Here is a 14,806-nt window from a genome sequence, read left to right as displayed (position 1 = left end):
AATGGCAAAGGCCAAATGCTGAGTCACAATACGCTCGAACAACTTGGGTAAGACACTCAACTTGGCTATGCCTCTGTAGTTCTCAACAAATTGTCTACTTTTACTTTTGTGGATAGGAATAAGGAAACTACTCTTCCAACATGAAGGGAAAACACTTAAATACAAGGACATGTTAAAAATCTTTGAGAGCACACCACATAACTCGACAGCGCAAGATTTAAGTACACATGATGGAATTCCATCAGGTCCAGGCGAACAACTGTATTTTAGAGAACTCAACCTTTTAAAAACATCATCTTCCGAAATAACCAAATTAGGTATTGAAACCGAGTTAGTTATAGGATATGGGTAGTTTGCTGATAAATCGAAATTAGCAATCGGAAAGTTTCGTCGCAAATACTCAGCAAATAGATTTGAGATTTCAAAATCATCCGAGGAACCAGAGCCATTAAAAGAAACATGAGAGGGATATGTGGAAATTTTTCTTTTAGAGTTAACAAATTTAAAGAAGAATTTAGGATTAGCAAACAGAGAGGATTTAATGAACTGAAGGTATCTGCAGTAATAATGATGGTTGAAGGAGTTAAATCTATGCCTCGCCACCGAGTAAGCGACATAGTCGAGCGCAGAGCCACTTTTCGAATATTTTTTGAATAGCGAGTTTTTTCTATTCTTGCGATATTTAATTGTCTTATTAAACCACGGGGGACTACCGGTTGAGAAATCAAGCGTCAAATGTGAAAGACAATGTTTTAGCAATACAATATTAATTTTATGAAAATCATAAAAATTATTTAAAAAAGTTTGATTTGGCACATTAAGGCATCCCAATAAGCCATCATTCATATGATGAAAGGAAATGCATATTGATGGATGATAAGGATCCTCAGGTAAACTAAAAGGTGGACAACGATTTACGTAAATCTCGGGAAAATTTGCAAAGCAGAGATCAAGCAGTCTACCATTACAATTAGGGGTACGATTATAGTGACCCAAATTATGATCAAACAATTCACTAAAGAACACGACAGCCTTATCAGACGTTGAAGTAGGAACCAAACAGCCAGAATTATCAGTGTTACGCCAAGTGACTTGTGGCAAATTGAAGTCACCCAATGCAACGACCAAATCGGTGGATCTAGACTGCTTGGCCACTTCACAAATGAGGGCAGCCTGTTTCTTGTAAATGGAGATATCATAATTTGGGGGAATATAGGAGCAGGTTATAAATAGATGTTTATCAGGCATATTCGCACGAATAGCGATAAATTCAACGTCAGGAGAAGTGGGAAATTCAATTAAATTGGACGGGACTGGCGCAGATATGGCAATTAATACACCACCACCAATGCGATTCACTCGATCATTTCTAAAGACTTGAAAAGAATTATGAAAAAGTTCCGACGAATGAAGATCGGGTTTTAGCCAAGTTTCAGTAAAGGCCAAACAGAAAAACTCCGTACTCACTGAATTTAGAGAAGTGGAACGAATTTTCGAATTTAGTCCCCTAACATTTTGATAAACGAGAGATAGTGGGCCTGAAGAAACAATTATTTTTTTGAAGGGGATAAGACTATTGCCTTGGTATTACGGCGACGATCTTGAGGGATAAATTAATTAATTAAGGATCCTGCTGGCCACAGTGATTTGTTTAACAACATATCACTGTTTTCAGTCGGAACTAATATTTTAAAAGAGGAGATTGCCCTAGCTTGAGAAGGAGCCATTTTGAAGACGCTAACGCGCTTTAAGTTGACTGATGGGACTTTCGTCGCCAGATAACTTTTTATGTTATTCACCGATGTTTCAGGTGCCAGTCTTGACACAAATATTGCTTTTCTCGGAGGAACTGCCGTCAAGCAAATGTCATTATTTGGCACAGGAGGGGGGTTCACGGTAGGAGAGTTTCGAGTTGGGGAGAATATAGATGGGGTTATCGCCCTTGTACCGGCAGCTTGTGAGACTTGCCCAATCTGGTGACCAGCATTCACACGCGAACAGCCAGGAGGAGAGGATGATTTATTTTTCTCTTCATTACTTTTAGGCGATGGCGCTTGATTAGAATGAGTGGCGGCTCTGGGCGGAGATACCCTTGCCACTTCAGCGTAGCTTAAATGTCATGGTAAAGGAGCAGCAAGAACGTTACTCATTCTTCGTATGAGTCGAATATGAGCAGCTCCGCTTTGGTTCGAATTCTCGAAAAGTCTCTGGCCTAGAGTTTTTCGTATTTACCGCCTTCACGCAATGATTTCACTTAATCGCGCTAGATATCTCCCAATACGTATTCTCAACTATTTTCTTGTATCCGAAGCTTTGAAATACGCCAAGCATTGGATTCCTCAAGCATTGGCGCCAAAGGCTTGAATTTCCTTAAGTTTGCTCAACTTTGTTGAATCCGAGAAGCGGAAAAACCCATTAACTATGTTTACCAATATCAAACGACGATGGTCTCTTTTTAAATATATCCTCTGGTAGTCTGCAGTAATTCGAAGTAAATGATCCACTCAAAGTGACGACTGAACGGAGCATTTGAAGGATATATGTAAATAACTTGAAAGGAATTCCGAACGGTATCTGAACAAATTGCTTTGTATTTACGTAAAGATTTCTCGATATACGCCTCCCAAAACAACAACAACCAAGTGATCGCCTTCAATCCTTTCTTGTTTAACTCTCAGTAGGTAAAAAACATTCTCAACGCTTAGCATAGGTACAATGGTTAGCATTTCGTCAGTACACTGCTGACGAATAGATATTATAAACATCTTAGTTAAAGCGGATTCCAAAGGAAATTTCGTCAGGAGTTAAGCGACCTTCATCGTCTACAGTCGAAGGGGAAGAGGTAGTTATTGTAGCGTCCCTGCTAAGAATTCAACATGGATAACGTTCATTAAATAGATATTTAACCTCTAGTACTCATAGCCTTCAATTGTAGCTCAGTAGCGGCTAAGTAAAATTTCACAATGATAAGCTCGCCAATAGCATTTATCAGGCTCAGTACGACCAGCGCGGCAACCACGTTGTTTAGTAACAGCCTGCGATAGGAGAGTAACTATCAGATAATCCGTTTTAGTTTTAAAGCTATACACTTTTTACACCCACCACTGAAGGGCGGGTGTACACTCATTTTGTTTTTTTTTTTTTCATAATGCGTTACGCAATACCACAAACGAGAAGATTTCAGAGAAGCTACAAAGTATACATATTTTTGATCAGCGTGAAATTCTGAATTATTATTATTATTACTATTATTATTAATTCGCCAGAGAAATAAATTCTAAGACTAAACTCTTAAAGCACTAGCATCTAAGGGCTATCGGCTTTTATTAAAAACTTTACCGCATTTGAGATTCGAACCCGCGACCATTGAGTTGCTAGTCGAGATTCCTCGCCTTCGATCACTCAGGCGGATAAGTACTGAATTAATTAAGCTATATCTGTTCGTTTGTGAGGTGTTTGTTGTTGGCACTCTTCGGATCGTCAAAGTGACGATGTCGACTTAAAACTTGGTAGAAATATTGGAAATTTTTGCGTGCTGGTAGGTATTGAAAATGGGTTAAATTAGTCAGAGCAAAAGTCCGCAGTGAAACATAAACTGATAAAAATTTTTGGATTTTCGAAAACCGAAATTATCCACATTTACTTGACGACACACTCTACTCTTCACATGCAAAAATGTAAAAATGGAACGGCCATACATACACAAAGTCACAAGTGATTCAATTGTATTTTTTTCACTTTTTTGAGGCTTTATTAGAGTCCACCATTATCCATCGCAATAGAATGCACCATTACCCATCGTTGCCGCTGGTACTAGAATGCACCATTACCTATGGTAGTGGGATCCACGGTTACACCCTCCACCACCCTATTAAATAAAAATAATGAATTGTTCCTGTAATATACGTTTTTTTTTTCTTGATTATAAAAAAAACAATTTCCTCATATTCTTGTAGTAAATTTTCATTGAAATTTATTAAAGGATGTAGGGAACATAAAACTGAAAATTCTTCAACAAGTTATGAAAACAAGTTATATTTGCTGCCTAATCTATGGCATTTTTTTTTTTCGTATATTTAGACTTGTATCTAAGTCGTAGCGCATATACCCGCTTTAGTATTTCACAACATCTTTATTAGCCTTAACCGTCGCATAAGTCTCTTTAAAAGATGTCTAGTCATTTTTCCTAGTCCTATAATAATATTATTCCTTTATACATAAAAACTTAAAATTATCAACTTTACTCGTTTGTATTATTGGAGGTTTAATTGGTTATGTTATTTCTACAGTTATTTCTTCAGTCTACATTTTTATATACGAAAGTTCAGTATTTTCCGAGCTATGTATGATTTATGTATGTATATATACTTTTATATTTTATTATGTTTTTATTTTATTTATAAATTCGATTTCATTTAGTCTTAATTAATTGAATACGTAGCGTGAAATTATTTTAAAAAAATATATAAAAATATATAAAATGAATAATTTGTTTACAAAAAAAAAAAAAAAAACAGTAATAAAAAATATATGAAAAAAACAAACTTTATACTCAGCAAAGTCAAAAACATCTTTCATAAGATATGTACCGGGAAATAAATTTTACTCTTAGAAATAGCATTTTATTCTCAGCAAAGTCAAAATAAATCTTTCATCAGAAATGTAAAGGAAAGTAAATTTTACTCTCAGAAACAGAATTTTATACTCAGCAAAGTCAAAATAATTTTAACAGGGCGAAATCTCTGTTAAATGCAATTTTAACAGGGGGAAACCTCTGTTAAATGCAAAGCCGTCGAGAAAGTAGTGAAAGTAGTGTATTATCGATATGGGGCAAAAGCAACGAAGTAAAACCAATTATTATCGGCCATAATGACGTTAACACTGTCATTTTTTTCAATCTCATAGAATCCACGAATTAGAAATACGTTAAGGCTCAGAAGAATGTGATCTGAAAGGCTTCTTGGAATCAAAAATAGGATATACTGAAGAGGCTTACAAAGCTTTTTATTTGATATACTTTTGCCAAATAAGCGTTCTATGCGATGCGACATTATGTCAAGAAACCATTTACAGAACTTTTACCCACGCAAATAACGAAAATGAAAAAATAAGCAGACAAATCGTTGCTAATTAACAGCGCCACTACTGTTATTGATAACATAAGTACGAAAATTCCATGAGATTTTACTAGCACTTATGTTGACATACAGTGAACGAATAAAGTTTACATGCGTACAGTACCAAAAATTAAGATTACTCTTACTAAAGACTCCATTTATAGGTTGAGGGTCAAAAAATATATTTCGTAACAAACGAAAACTTGAATAATATATTGAATAAAAATTCAAGATTTTTTTTGACTTAAAATAAGGTTACAAACGAAAATAGCAAAAATATACTTCAATACCAAAAAATAGCGCAAAAAGATCATTACTAGAAGGTTCGAAAGGAAACATTTAGTAGAAAACCTCTACTACAAGGTTCGAAAGAAAAACATCTTTGCTTAGGGTGCTTAATTTTTGTACTCGTCTTCGTACATTTAAATAATAATTTATCAGCTAAAGTGAACTTCGTTATTTCTTTTCGTTAAAATGTCACAAAATATGCAAAAATGCTCAAGAGATTCCTCAAGACATCAAAAAAGTGATTATAAAGTTAGGAAGTGAGAAAAGTTCGGACGGAGAAATAAAAAAGACAACCACAGAAAGTAAGTAGAGATCAGGCTGGCCAAGCAAACTTACAGAGCGTGGAAAAAGAAATCTTATCAGCACTGCAGCAAATAAGCCCAGAGGCAGTGCTGTTGGTTGATATTGGCAAAAGGCCAATTAGAATTCATTCCGGAATCGTTCGAAATGTTTAAAGAGTCAATGATTTTCATACCCACATCCCAAGAAGAAGACCATTTACAGGCGAAATTAATATGCTAGATAGAGTCTGGAAAGAGCTTGCAAATCTCCGTAAAAATGATTATATAAATTCTTGGAAAAACATAATTTTTACTGACTAGTTCAAGTTTGACACATTCAGATACAGAGGTAAATAAGGAATATGACGCCTATGATCTAATACGGGAATGGGAATCCAAAATTGATTACTAACTGCAAAACACGATGGTAAGTCTGCCACGGCTTGAGGTGCATTTCTACGGCGGAAACAGGAAAACTGGTGTTGATTGGGACTAGAATGGATCGCCACGTTTACGTCAATCTTTTATAAGGCAATTTATGGCTACTTTGTCCCCAAACAAGTACATTCTCCTTCCCAATCACCGGATTTGAGGTGGACATAGAAGCCCTTAAGAAAGCTTTACTTTTTCAATGCCAAGACGTACACAAGCAATACTAGATGTAAAGTCTTTGTATAATATTTTTGACAAGACTGGGGGATAATCACGTATGAAAAATGTAGCTTTCATTTCTGCTTTCAGCCGTTTGGTAAGGCATCACCTATTAGCTACAAGTTTTTCATTTATGTCGTGGGCAAAGGTAGGGTTAGGCACCCTACACTTTATTGCATAGTCAAATTCGAGATGAAAACTAAAACTAGATTTGTGGTCCATATTCATATACTGACTAGACAATAAAATTTGAGTTAATATTTGATGGCTCCACACATTGCTTTAATCACCTCAGCAATCCTTTGGGATACGCATTCAACTGCGGTAGTGGCCTCGCAATCGTACGCTAAAGCTTTTTTGAAAGCTGCTTTTGATGTAATATCGTGCTCTCGTGTCTTGCGTTTCAATATACTTCAAAGATGCTCTATAGGATTCGGATCTAGAGTCCGCGCAATATTGTTACCCCTAAGCCAATGCATGATGTTCGCCGATTTGTGACATAAGCATTTACCGGCTGGAACTTGATGTCGCTTATGTTGGTGTCAGCATTAAGACAGTTTCTATCACATTGATGCACTCGGCAGCCATGCAGCCCGCATCGTAGTAGGTATCACACAAGCAGGATGGTATTCCTCGTCGACAAGAACATCACATTTATCGTTCCAAATACCTGAAAATATTTTAAAACACCCTCAACGTTGGTTATGTTTCATATGAAAGTAAATTAAACAACTATTTACTGTTGTTGTATACTGATGATATAAAAACTTACCTCAAGGATGATTTCGTCGGCCATTACAACATTAAATCAATCTTCTCCGGTATAATGTTAATGTTGTCGATTCCTTTCTAAGTGGCTTAGAGTTTTTCCTGACTTTACAGCCTTTTAAGACAGCTTCTGCGAGTCTTCTTTTTACCGTTCGAGAATTAAATGACTTTTCAATGCCTTCCGATCAAGCTGCAGCGAGTTGAGAAAAAGGTATTTACGATTCTTCAGAGACTCTCGATTTAGTTTTCTTTCCATGCGCTCACTCGTCACGCGTCCAAATACATAATCTATTGTTTTAAATGAACATTTGAATATGCCGCGCGACATACACTTAATGAGTTGCACCTGTTTTATAACGGTGCCTAATACTTCAGGTCAAGATATTTTGTGTATTTTCCTTTTAAATAATTTTGATTTGGCAAACACCTTTTATATTGGATGAGAATTTAAATTTAAAGCCAGAAAACGATATTTCCCTTGAAACAAATCTTGAAGATATATCAATTTATCAATTATTTCACTACCTTAAAGAAATACTTAATATGTTAGCATGTTTTTTGGCTGAAATGAATTAGGAGGAGAGCATGTTTGATCATTTAAGCTTTTAATAAAATGAAGGCATATCTTTAGGATTTGTAAAGAAATGTTTTGGACAAAAGTTGATATTAAGAGATTTTAAGCACAAATGGAGCAAAAATTCACTAATGGAATCGAACATCTATACATGTAATACAATCTGTAAACTTAGCCCCTTATCACTTCCAATTTTATAGGTTTTCAAAATTTCAAGGCCATAACGTAAAAGGCGGATTTACCCACTTAAGGCAACTTGGGAAATCAATTATAAAAAGCAGATATGATGTGATATGATTGCGTACGGAATAGATTAAACAAAAGGCGAATTTCAAAAGTCGAGAATTTTATTGCCGAATTATTTGAAGTCCAAAAGAATTTTCACATTATACCTTATGAAGAAAGCTACCATTTCATAGACTAAAGGAAATTTTTTTATAAGGAAATTGGACCTTTTTTTTTAATGTAATCTATTAATTTAAAATTTGGGTAGGGGCAAAAAAAAACTAGGAGACTATTGATTAATGGTGCACATTGTCGATTTTATTTTTATAAGAACTAAATTCTTTTCCTTTGTTTATTTAGAAACATTTAGTAAAAAAATGATATCGTATTATATTATTCAAATTCAAGTAAAGACTGGAAAGAATTAAATTTTCAAAATAGACCTAATGACCTTTGAAACTTAATTACATAACTATTCTTACGAAAATGAAGTATTGTATATGGCATATGCAATAAGAGGGGGCGGGTTTCCAAACTAGCGTGGTCTGCTTTATGATAAACATAAAGAGCTTTTTATTAAATGAAAAGAAGACTCTTTCGCCAGGTTTTTAACTAGCAGTTATGCGAGACAACTCTTCACGTAATTCATTAGTGTCTATAGGTTTTCGAATAGCCGCGTTGGCATTTCCAGCGCTTGATGTTGGGCGATTGCAAGATTTTTTATGCATAAACCAGTGCAAGCGTTGACACTCACGATCGCAATATTGCACAGCTTTACATTTGGAGCATTTCTTGTCCGGCTTCTCATTGCCGCACGCATTACAATAGGATATGTCATCGTTAAATCCTCGTTGACCATTAATAGCTGTGTGTAAAACACTGAGAGCAGAAGCGGAATCTTTGACTGCCAACTTTGATATCACCTGACGGAATATAGTACATTCCCGGAAGGGAAATTCGCGTACACAATCTCGTATTGTAAATTCTACATAATCAAGTTGGCCTTGCTTGTTCTCTTTAAGAACGCGTTTAACAAACATTTCCACAAAATCATGTTTAACCAACTCTTCCGAATTCATATTAGGTTTATCCTTGCGTTGCGCTTTACACTGCTCCTCACAACGCATCAACTCTGAAACAATCCAATGCAGGTAATGAAATTTAAATGCCATTAACTCATTAACGTCGCTCGGTTTTTTCATTTCCTTTTCACACATTAATTCCAATGATTTGCGCAAGCCCGGTAGATATTTTAACAAACCCAATGTTTGTAAATTCAAAACAATACGGACGGGATGCAGATTAACTTCTACGACAAACTTGTGGAAAGCATCCAAAACAGTAGGTGATAGAAGAGGTTCCTTTTGCAGACCTTGCGGTTGTGTATAATATTCTAGTAGACTTTTGGAAACATAATTATTTATCGTTTCCACGCAAGCATGATTACCCACAAATGCCGCCATCTGAGATGCGGTACGCGATACACTGTTAACGCTGTTGGGATTAATGCCAGCATCTAGAAGCATACGACAGATTTCTGTGTTGCCTGATAAAGCTGCAAAATGTAATGGCGTGTAATTAGCTCCATGCTGATTGAAATTAATATCAGCTCCCTGCAAACCAAAGGCATTAGTGAGTGGAGACTTCGATGGCATCCTTTTGCTTTAATTAACACTTACCATGTCTAATAATATTTGTACAGTTTCCTTATTGCCTTTGCAGCAGGCATGTTGTAGGGGAGTCATGCCGTTTTCATCGACAAAATTCACACCTCCCTTAAGTTGGCCTATCAGCTGCTTAAAACCATCCTTATCGTTTTTCGCTATTTTATCAAAGATCTGCATTTGTAAATCATTTAATTGATTGCTATTATCAGTGGCCATGATTCTTCCTTTTTAATGATTTTTCGTTTGAAATATTACTTTTTTGTTTAACAACTTTTTACGCACAAAAATTCTAGAGACAAACTAATTGAGGTATTTTATCTTCTGTACCAGAAATTTCACAATTGATTGGCAATGCACATTAGAGTTACCAGACCAAAAAACTTATGCCCGCAAAAATGTAGCTATAGAAAGACTTGGCAGCCATGTTAAACAAAAAAAAGAACGATAACATGGGTTGTCCGCTATGGCAATACTTGGCTATATTTCGCTCCTATTTAGTTAGTTGTTAGTTTAGTAGTTTAAGTTTAGTTGTTTATTTGCAGCCGTGCGTGTTTTAAGAGAGAGGTGCGCGTTCGCCTTACAAGAAATTGTGTTTTATTACTTTTTTTATATTAATGCTATTTTAATAAAAACAAAGATGAGCAAAATATAAAAATAAATTTGAGAAGTATTTAACTTAACTAAAGATTCAATTAATGCAGCCAGTGTAAGCATAAAAAGGTGATAAGAAGGCCCTGATAAAAAGGAGCTTGTTTACAATGTAACATATGCACGGGTGCGTGTGTGTTTGCATTCGCATATGTATATAAATAATATTGCAAAATTGCATTATAAGTTGATAAATTATATGGAAGCAACAAAATAAAAATTAGAGGCAAAAAATCTTATCGGATATATATAAAAATTAATCAAACCAAGGGAAATGTTATATCCTATAACGACGTTAATACCTCAAATGTTTAAGAAAAAAATACCATACCACTTTGTAAGGTTGAAAGAAATGGAATTTTGTTGTTAGTGACCAGGCAGCAGCGCATAGATAAATTCCTTTATATTAAAATTTATATTTAGTGTGTTTTAATTTTTTATTATAAATTTTAGCGCGAGATAAGGCCTGTGCAGCAAACTATATACACAAATGTAAACATATATATTGTATAAATGCTCAAATAAGATAACATTAATTATACACCAAGCCACACTCTTAATCATATACTTGCACACATGCAGGATTTTCCGAAAAACGCAATTTCTTGCTTATTCATGGAAATTCTCCGGTTTTTTAAAGCGTTTTGTTAACTGTATTCTTTTCTATGAACCTGTCAACAATAACGCCCCCTACCAAGCAGGAATATGTATATGAAGCTGTTAACCTTAGTGTAATGTACAGAGAGCATATTGAATATATATATACATATACAAAACGTTGTTGCAGTATTATAAAAAGCACTGTTTAATATCATTATCTTGTTTTTGTAAACGTACGCAAATACATTGTACATTGTGCGTGTAGGTGTATATAATATTCTTTGTTACCCTACAGTTTTTGTGGCATATTATCTTCATTATGTTAGACTGTTTCGCTCTAGGGTAAAGTTTGTCATCTTTGTCATTAAATTCATGATTTCCAAATGCTTAACTTACTCTTTATATAGTCAAATTAAAGTTGAATCTATATAGAAGAGGTAACCGAGCTTATATATATATAATTTTTTTTTTTTTTACATTACTCTGTGCTTCATCTTCGACAGTAGATATAAAAGTTGCGCTCTACTTTCTTTAGGTAGTCTAGTACAATCATTAGCCGATAGGGATCTATTGAAATTTGAGGACTAACTTTTATAAGAAATATAAATTACCAGTTTTCCACTGCGACCGAACATGAACTGCATACATTAATTATGAATAGGCACCACAAGTTCTATCTTTCCGTCTGGGTTCTTCTTGAGATCGTAAGCGTTGAATTACTAGTCAGCCAGACGGACACATCGAAGTAGTTTGAGACTCTTATGCCAATCGAGGACATATGCACTTTAAGAGGTCTTTAATTATCACGAAAGGAAAAACAAATATGGAATACTTCCATGTTCAGTAGTGGATATAAAAATTGTTAAACTCACTCATTGTAAGTATTAAGCATTCGGTCTTAACTGATTGTATTAATGCTTGCTTATTTAAAAAGTTTTCATTTTTCTTACAATTTTTCGTTTTTCCTGTGTTTTACTTTCTAGAACATCAATAAGCGTTATGTCATGTTGTTGCCTGTTACATTCGTGACGTAACAATTAAGACTATTTCAGATTAAATAAATTTTCCTACGATTTTCACTGCATTTATCCAATGACCGCCAAACAACATATATACGCTAATTTCGTCAATCCTTTGGAACGGACATCGAACATTTTTATTTTCCAACTGAACTCCTTTCTCCTCGTTGAAGCTCTTAAATTAGGAAAAACGGAAATGATTTCTCCCCGGCATACATATCTTTTGTCGTGAACAAAACTAGAAATTCCTGATAGAAAATTTTTAATTTTTTGTTTGAAGCCAAGTGTTGAAGCCGATATAAGTAGAAAGGAGTAAGAAATAATTTACCGCACGAAATTATAAATAAGAAGCGCGAATATTTAGCCACCATTTCAAATTCAATTCCGAGGATGGGGGCCCACTTTAATAACCATTGGCGTGCGAATGTACAACAGGTAAAGACACAACTCCTACCAATACGCCTTCGAAACCCCTATGTCTCTATCTTTTCATATATATGTATTTCCAACCGAGCATTGCCTTAATAATACACGTACAAGGGACATCAAGAGGCAGGCAGAGATAAGAGATTGGTCACAAGAAAAGAACTTCGTTAGTTTCCTTTTTTAATCTCCTAATTTCATTCCATTTACGACGCTTCCTTTTACTTTTATTTCCACCCTCTGAAATAAGTGTCATAAAAGAGAAGTAACCGAATTATTTCCCGTGATCGAATTTTTTTTATATCCGCGACTTTTACGCTTTTAAAAAAAAAAATAAGAAAATAAAATAGAATTTCGATGCTCTATAATAATGGGTGGACACGGTTGATTTTTTTCACTTTTGTGCAGATATTATAGAATCACCCATAGGGTGTACGTGAGATTCTTTATTGTTGTTTGTGCTGGTGTTTATGGGGTATAAGTCAAGAATCCAGTTTGTTAGTTCAGGGAACCGAGATGCTCTTAATTTATGTTGTACGACAGACGTGTACTTTGATTCCGTTCCCATTTCGAATGTTTTTGGGAAATTTGAATTGGATTTCGTAATTTTTGCGATCGGAATTACCTTTGCAAACACGTAAGCATTACGCAAACAGATGAACCGAAATGCCTACACTATATGGGCTTACGCATCTCTTTGGGAGAAAATTTTGACAAAATGATTTTATCCCCTAACTTTCGGTGCTACACATAAAGAAATACAGATAGCGAAAAATAGATGCGCTTGACCACTTAGGGTAAGCAAAAACCCTTTCGAAGAAGGACATGAGTTTCTAAAAATAGCTTCGAACCTACTTGAAATAACTTAATATTTATAGAGTTATATATAAGTTTCCTGAAAGTAGCCGGCTGACTTCTGCACAACAAAGAAAAATTCGAAATTTGCGTAAGGCCCTGTATTGTTCGAAATTTTTGTCTATCGTTCCTTCTTGTTGATGCGATAGGTAGCACAAATTAGGCAAACCGAAGTAGCTCTCCTTTCTCGAGCTAAAAAATGTGTGTGTATTAGATAAAATCGGGTACGTGAGTTTTCCCTTCTCCCCTTGTTGATGCATAAAGACAAATGTTAAATTGCAAACACCTTCAGGAGCAGCATTATTTTATTTACCAATCAATAGCCGCATTTCCCATTGCTCATTATATCTAATGCGGAAGTCTAATATGCTTGTTAAAGGGTTTGGTTTCGCTATGGGTGACGATAGCGCCGCAACACTTTCGACCTTTTTCACCTATATGGAAAGTTTTACGTAACCATAACAGACTCGAAACATAGCAAAGAATGAATTGCTACATTGTCAGTTCACCCCCATTATCCCTTCTTAGAATATTTCGCAAACTCGTTCTATTTTTAGCCTATAGAAGATGTCCATCCGTCTCGCCTCTAGATGGACGTTGAATGCTCTCTAAATGAACCTTTTTTTTTTTTTTTGGTTACTAATATATATTATCGAACTCATTTCATCTCAGAGACTCAGGATCAAATAACATTAAAGGAGTCTACTCAATACTGCAAAGGAAATTTCAGAAAAAAATTTGCAATCATTCAGGGAATGATCCATAGTCGTGTAATATGGCGACGGTCGGAAAAAAGTTGGGAAAGAGAAAAAGGTAGGAAAGCAAGCGCAGCCTAATGATTGTGCGCACAAGCAGTAGCGTCTAATCACCCACTGTAACCATGACCGAACTCGTATGTATTGAGATTTGAACCCGGGGAACACGGCTGCTCATCAGTGCCTTCGGTCGATAATATTTCTCTTTTTGGGAAAACATAATAGTGAGTAGCAGTCAAGTCAAATGAATTCTATGGGTATTTTGACTTTCGAAGGTTAAGCCTTCTTCATTTGGCCATAACCAGATCACAGCTGTGCGTCTTACGCGCTTATGCATTTTTGACTAGTTTTGCCACTTTGTCTGTTTTGAAGCTGAAGTCTTATCCTTTGAAATCAACACAAATGTCCCTAAGAGAGATAGAAAGCGAAAGAGAGAGAAAGAAGGAGGGAGAGGGTTATATTTCGAAATTTAACGCACGCTATACCTTTCTCTCACTAATAGCTTTTTTATCTATAGTTCACCTGTATTATCTGTATTATGTTTACTCAACTCTGATGCCTGGGATCTTCGTTAAATCCAACGATCTCTTATACGCAATCTTAAAAAAGCATATCATGGAAACAGTCAAACATTTCTAGTTGCAGTTGCAAATTTGAACTGACCGTGAATCAGCATGAATGAATGTTCATGCGCCTAAAAAGTTACATTCCCCAATAAATTGATCATTAATTAATTAGTTTTCGTAATCCGCCTGAGTGGCCGAGTAGGCAACAGTCTCGATTGGCTAACTCCAATGGTCGTGGATTCAAATCTCAAGTGAGGTAGAGTTTTTAATAATAAAGCCGATAGCCCTAGATGCCTGCTAGTGCTTTATAAGAGTTTAGTCTTAGAATTTATGCTCTGACTAAATTTTACTTATTTATAATAATAATTT

The 14,806-nt window shown here is 35.3% G+C and overlaps 2 protein-coding genes across 5 annotated transcripts in view; one reads left to right on the top strand and one right to left on the bottom strand.

Moving 5' to 3' along the window:
- Window positions 1–8,277: 8,277 nt before the first annotated feature.
- Window positions 8,278–9,909, bottom strand: LOC119632271 (ankyrin repeat and MYND domain-containing protein 2). Its single transcript, XM_038025095.1, has 2 exons — window positions 9,584–9,909; window positions 8,278–9,517 (listed from the first exon to the last, which is right to left on the bottom strand). Exons 1-2 carry the CDS (start codon window positions 9,785–9,787, stop codon window positions 8,513–8,515), a joined length of 1,209 nt encoding a protein of 402 aa, XP_037881023.1. The 5' UTR covers window positions 9,788–9,909; the 3' UTR covers window positions 8,278–8,512.
- Window positions 9,910–10,162: 253 nt separating this feature from the next.
- LOC119632550 (CYFIP-related Rac1 interactor B) overlaps window positions 10,163–14,806 on the top strand; it is a 61,432-nt gene continuing 56,788 nt past the window's right edge. For 2 of the 4 annotated variants that reach the window (XM_038025502.1, XM_038025504.1), the window contains exon 1: window positions 10,163–10,291. The gene's annotated coding sequence lies outside the window, so the exon portion shown is untranslated. The other 2 variants (XM_038025506.1, XM_038025505.1) reach the window with 2 other exon arrangements.

The sequence above is a fragment of the Glossina fuscipes genome, unplaced genomic scaffold (assembly GCF_014805625.2).
Source record: "Glossina fuscipes isolate IAEA_lab_2018 unplaced genomic scaffold, Yale_Gfus_2 1, whole genome shotgun sequence".
In the NCBI taxonomy this organism is placed as follows: Eukaryota; Metazoa; Arthropoda; class Insecta; order Diptera; family Glossinidae; genus Glossina; species Glossina fuscipes.
Note: the sequence above shows the minus strand (reverse complement) of the source record. Positions and strands in the feature narration are given on the sequence as shown.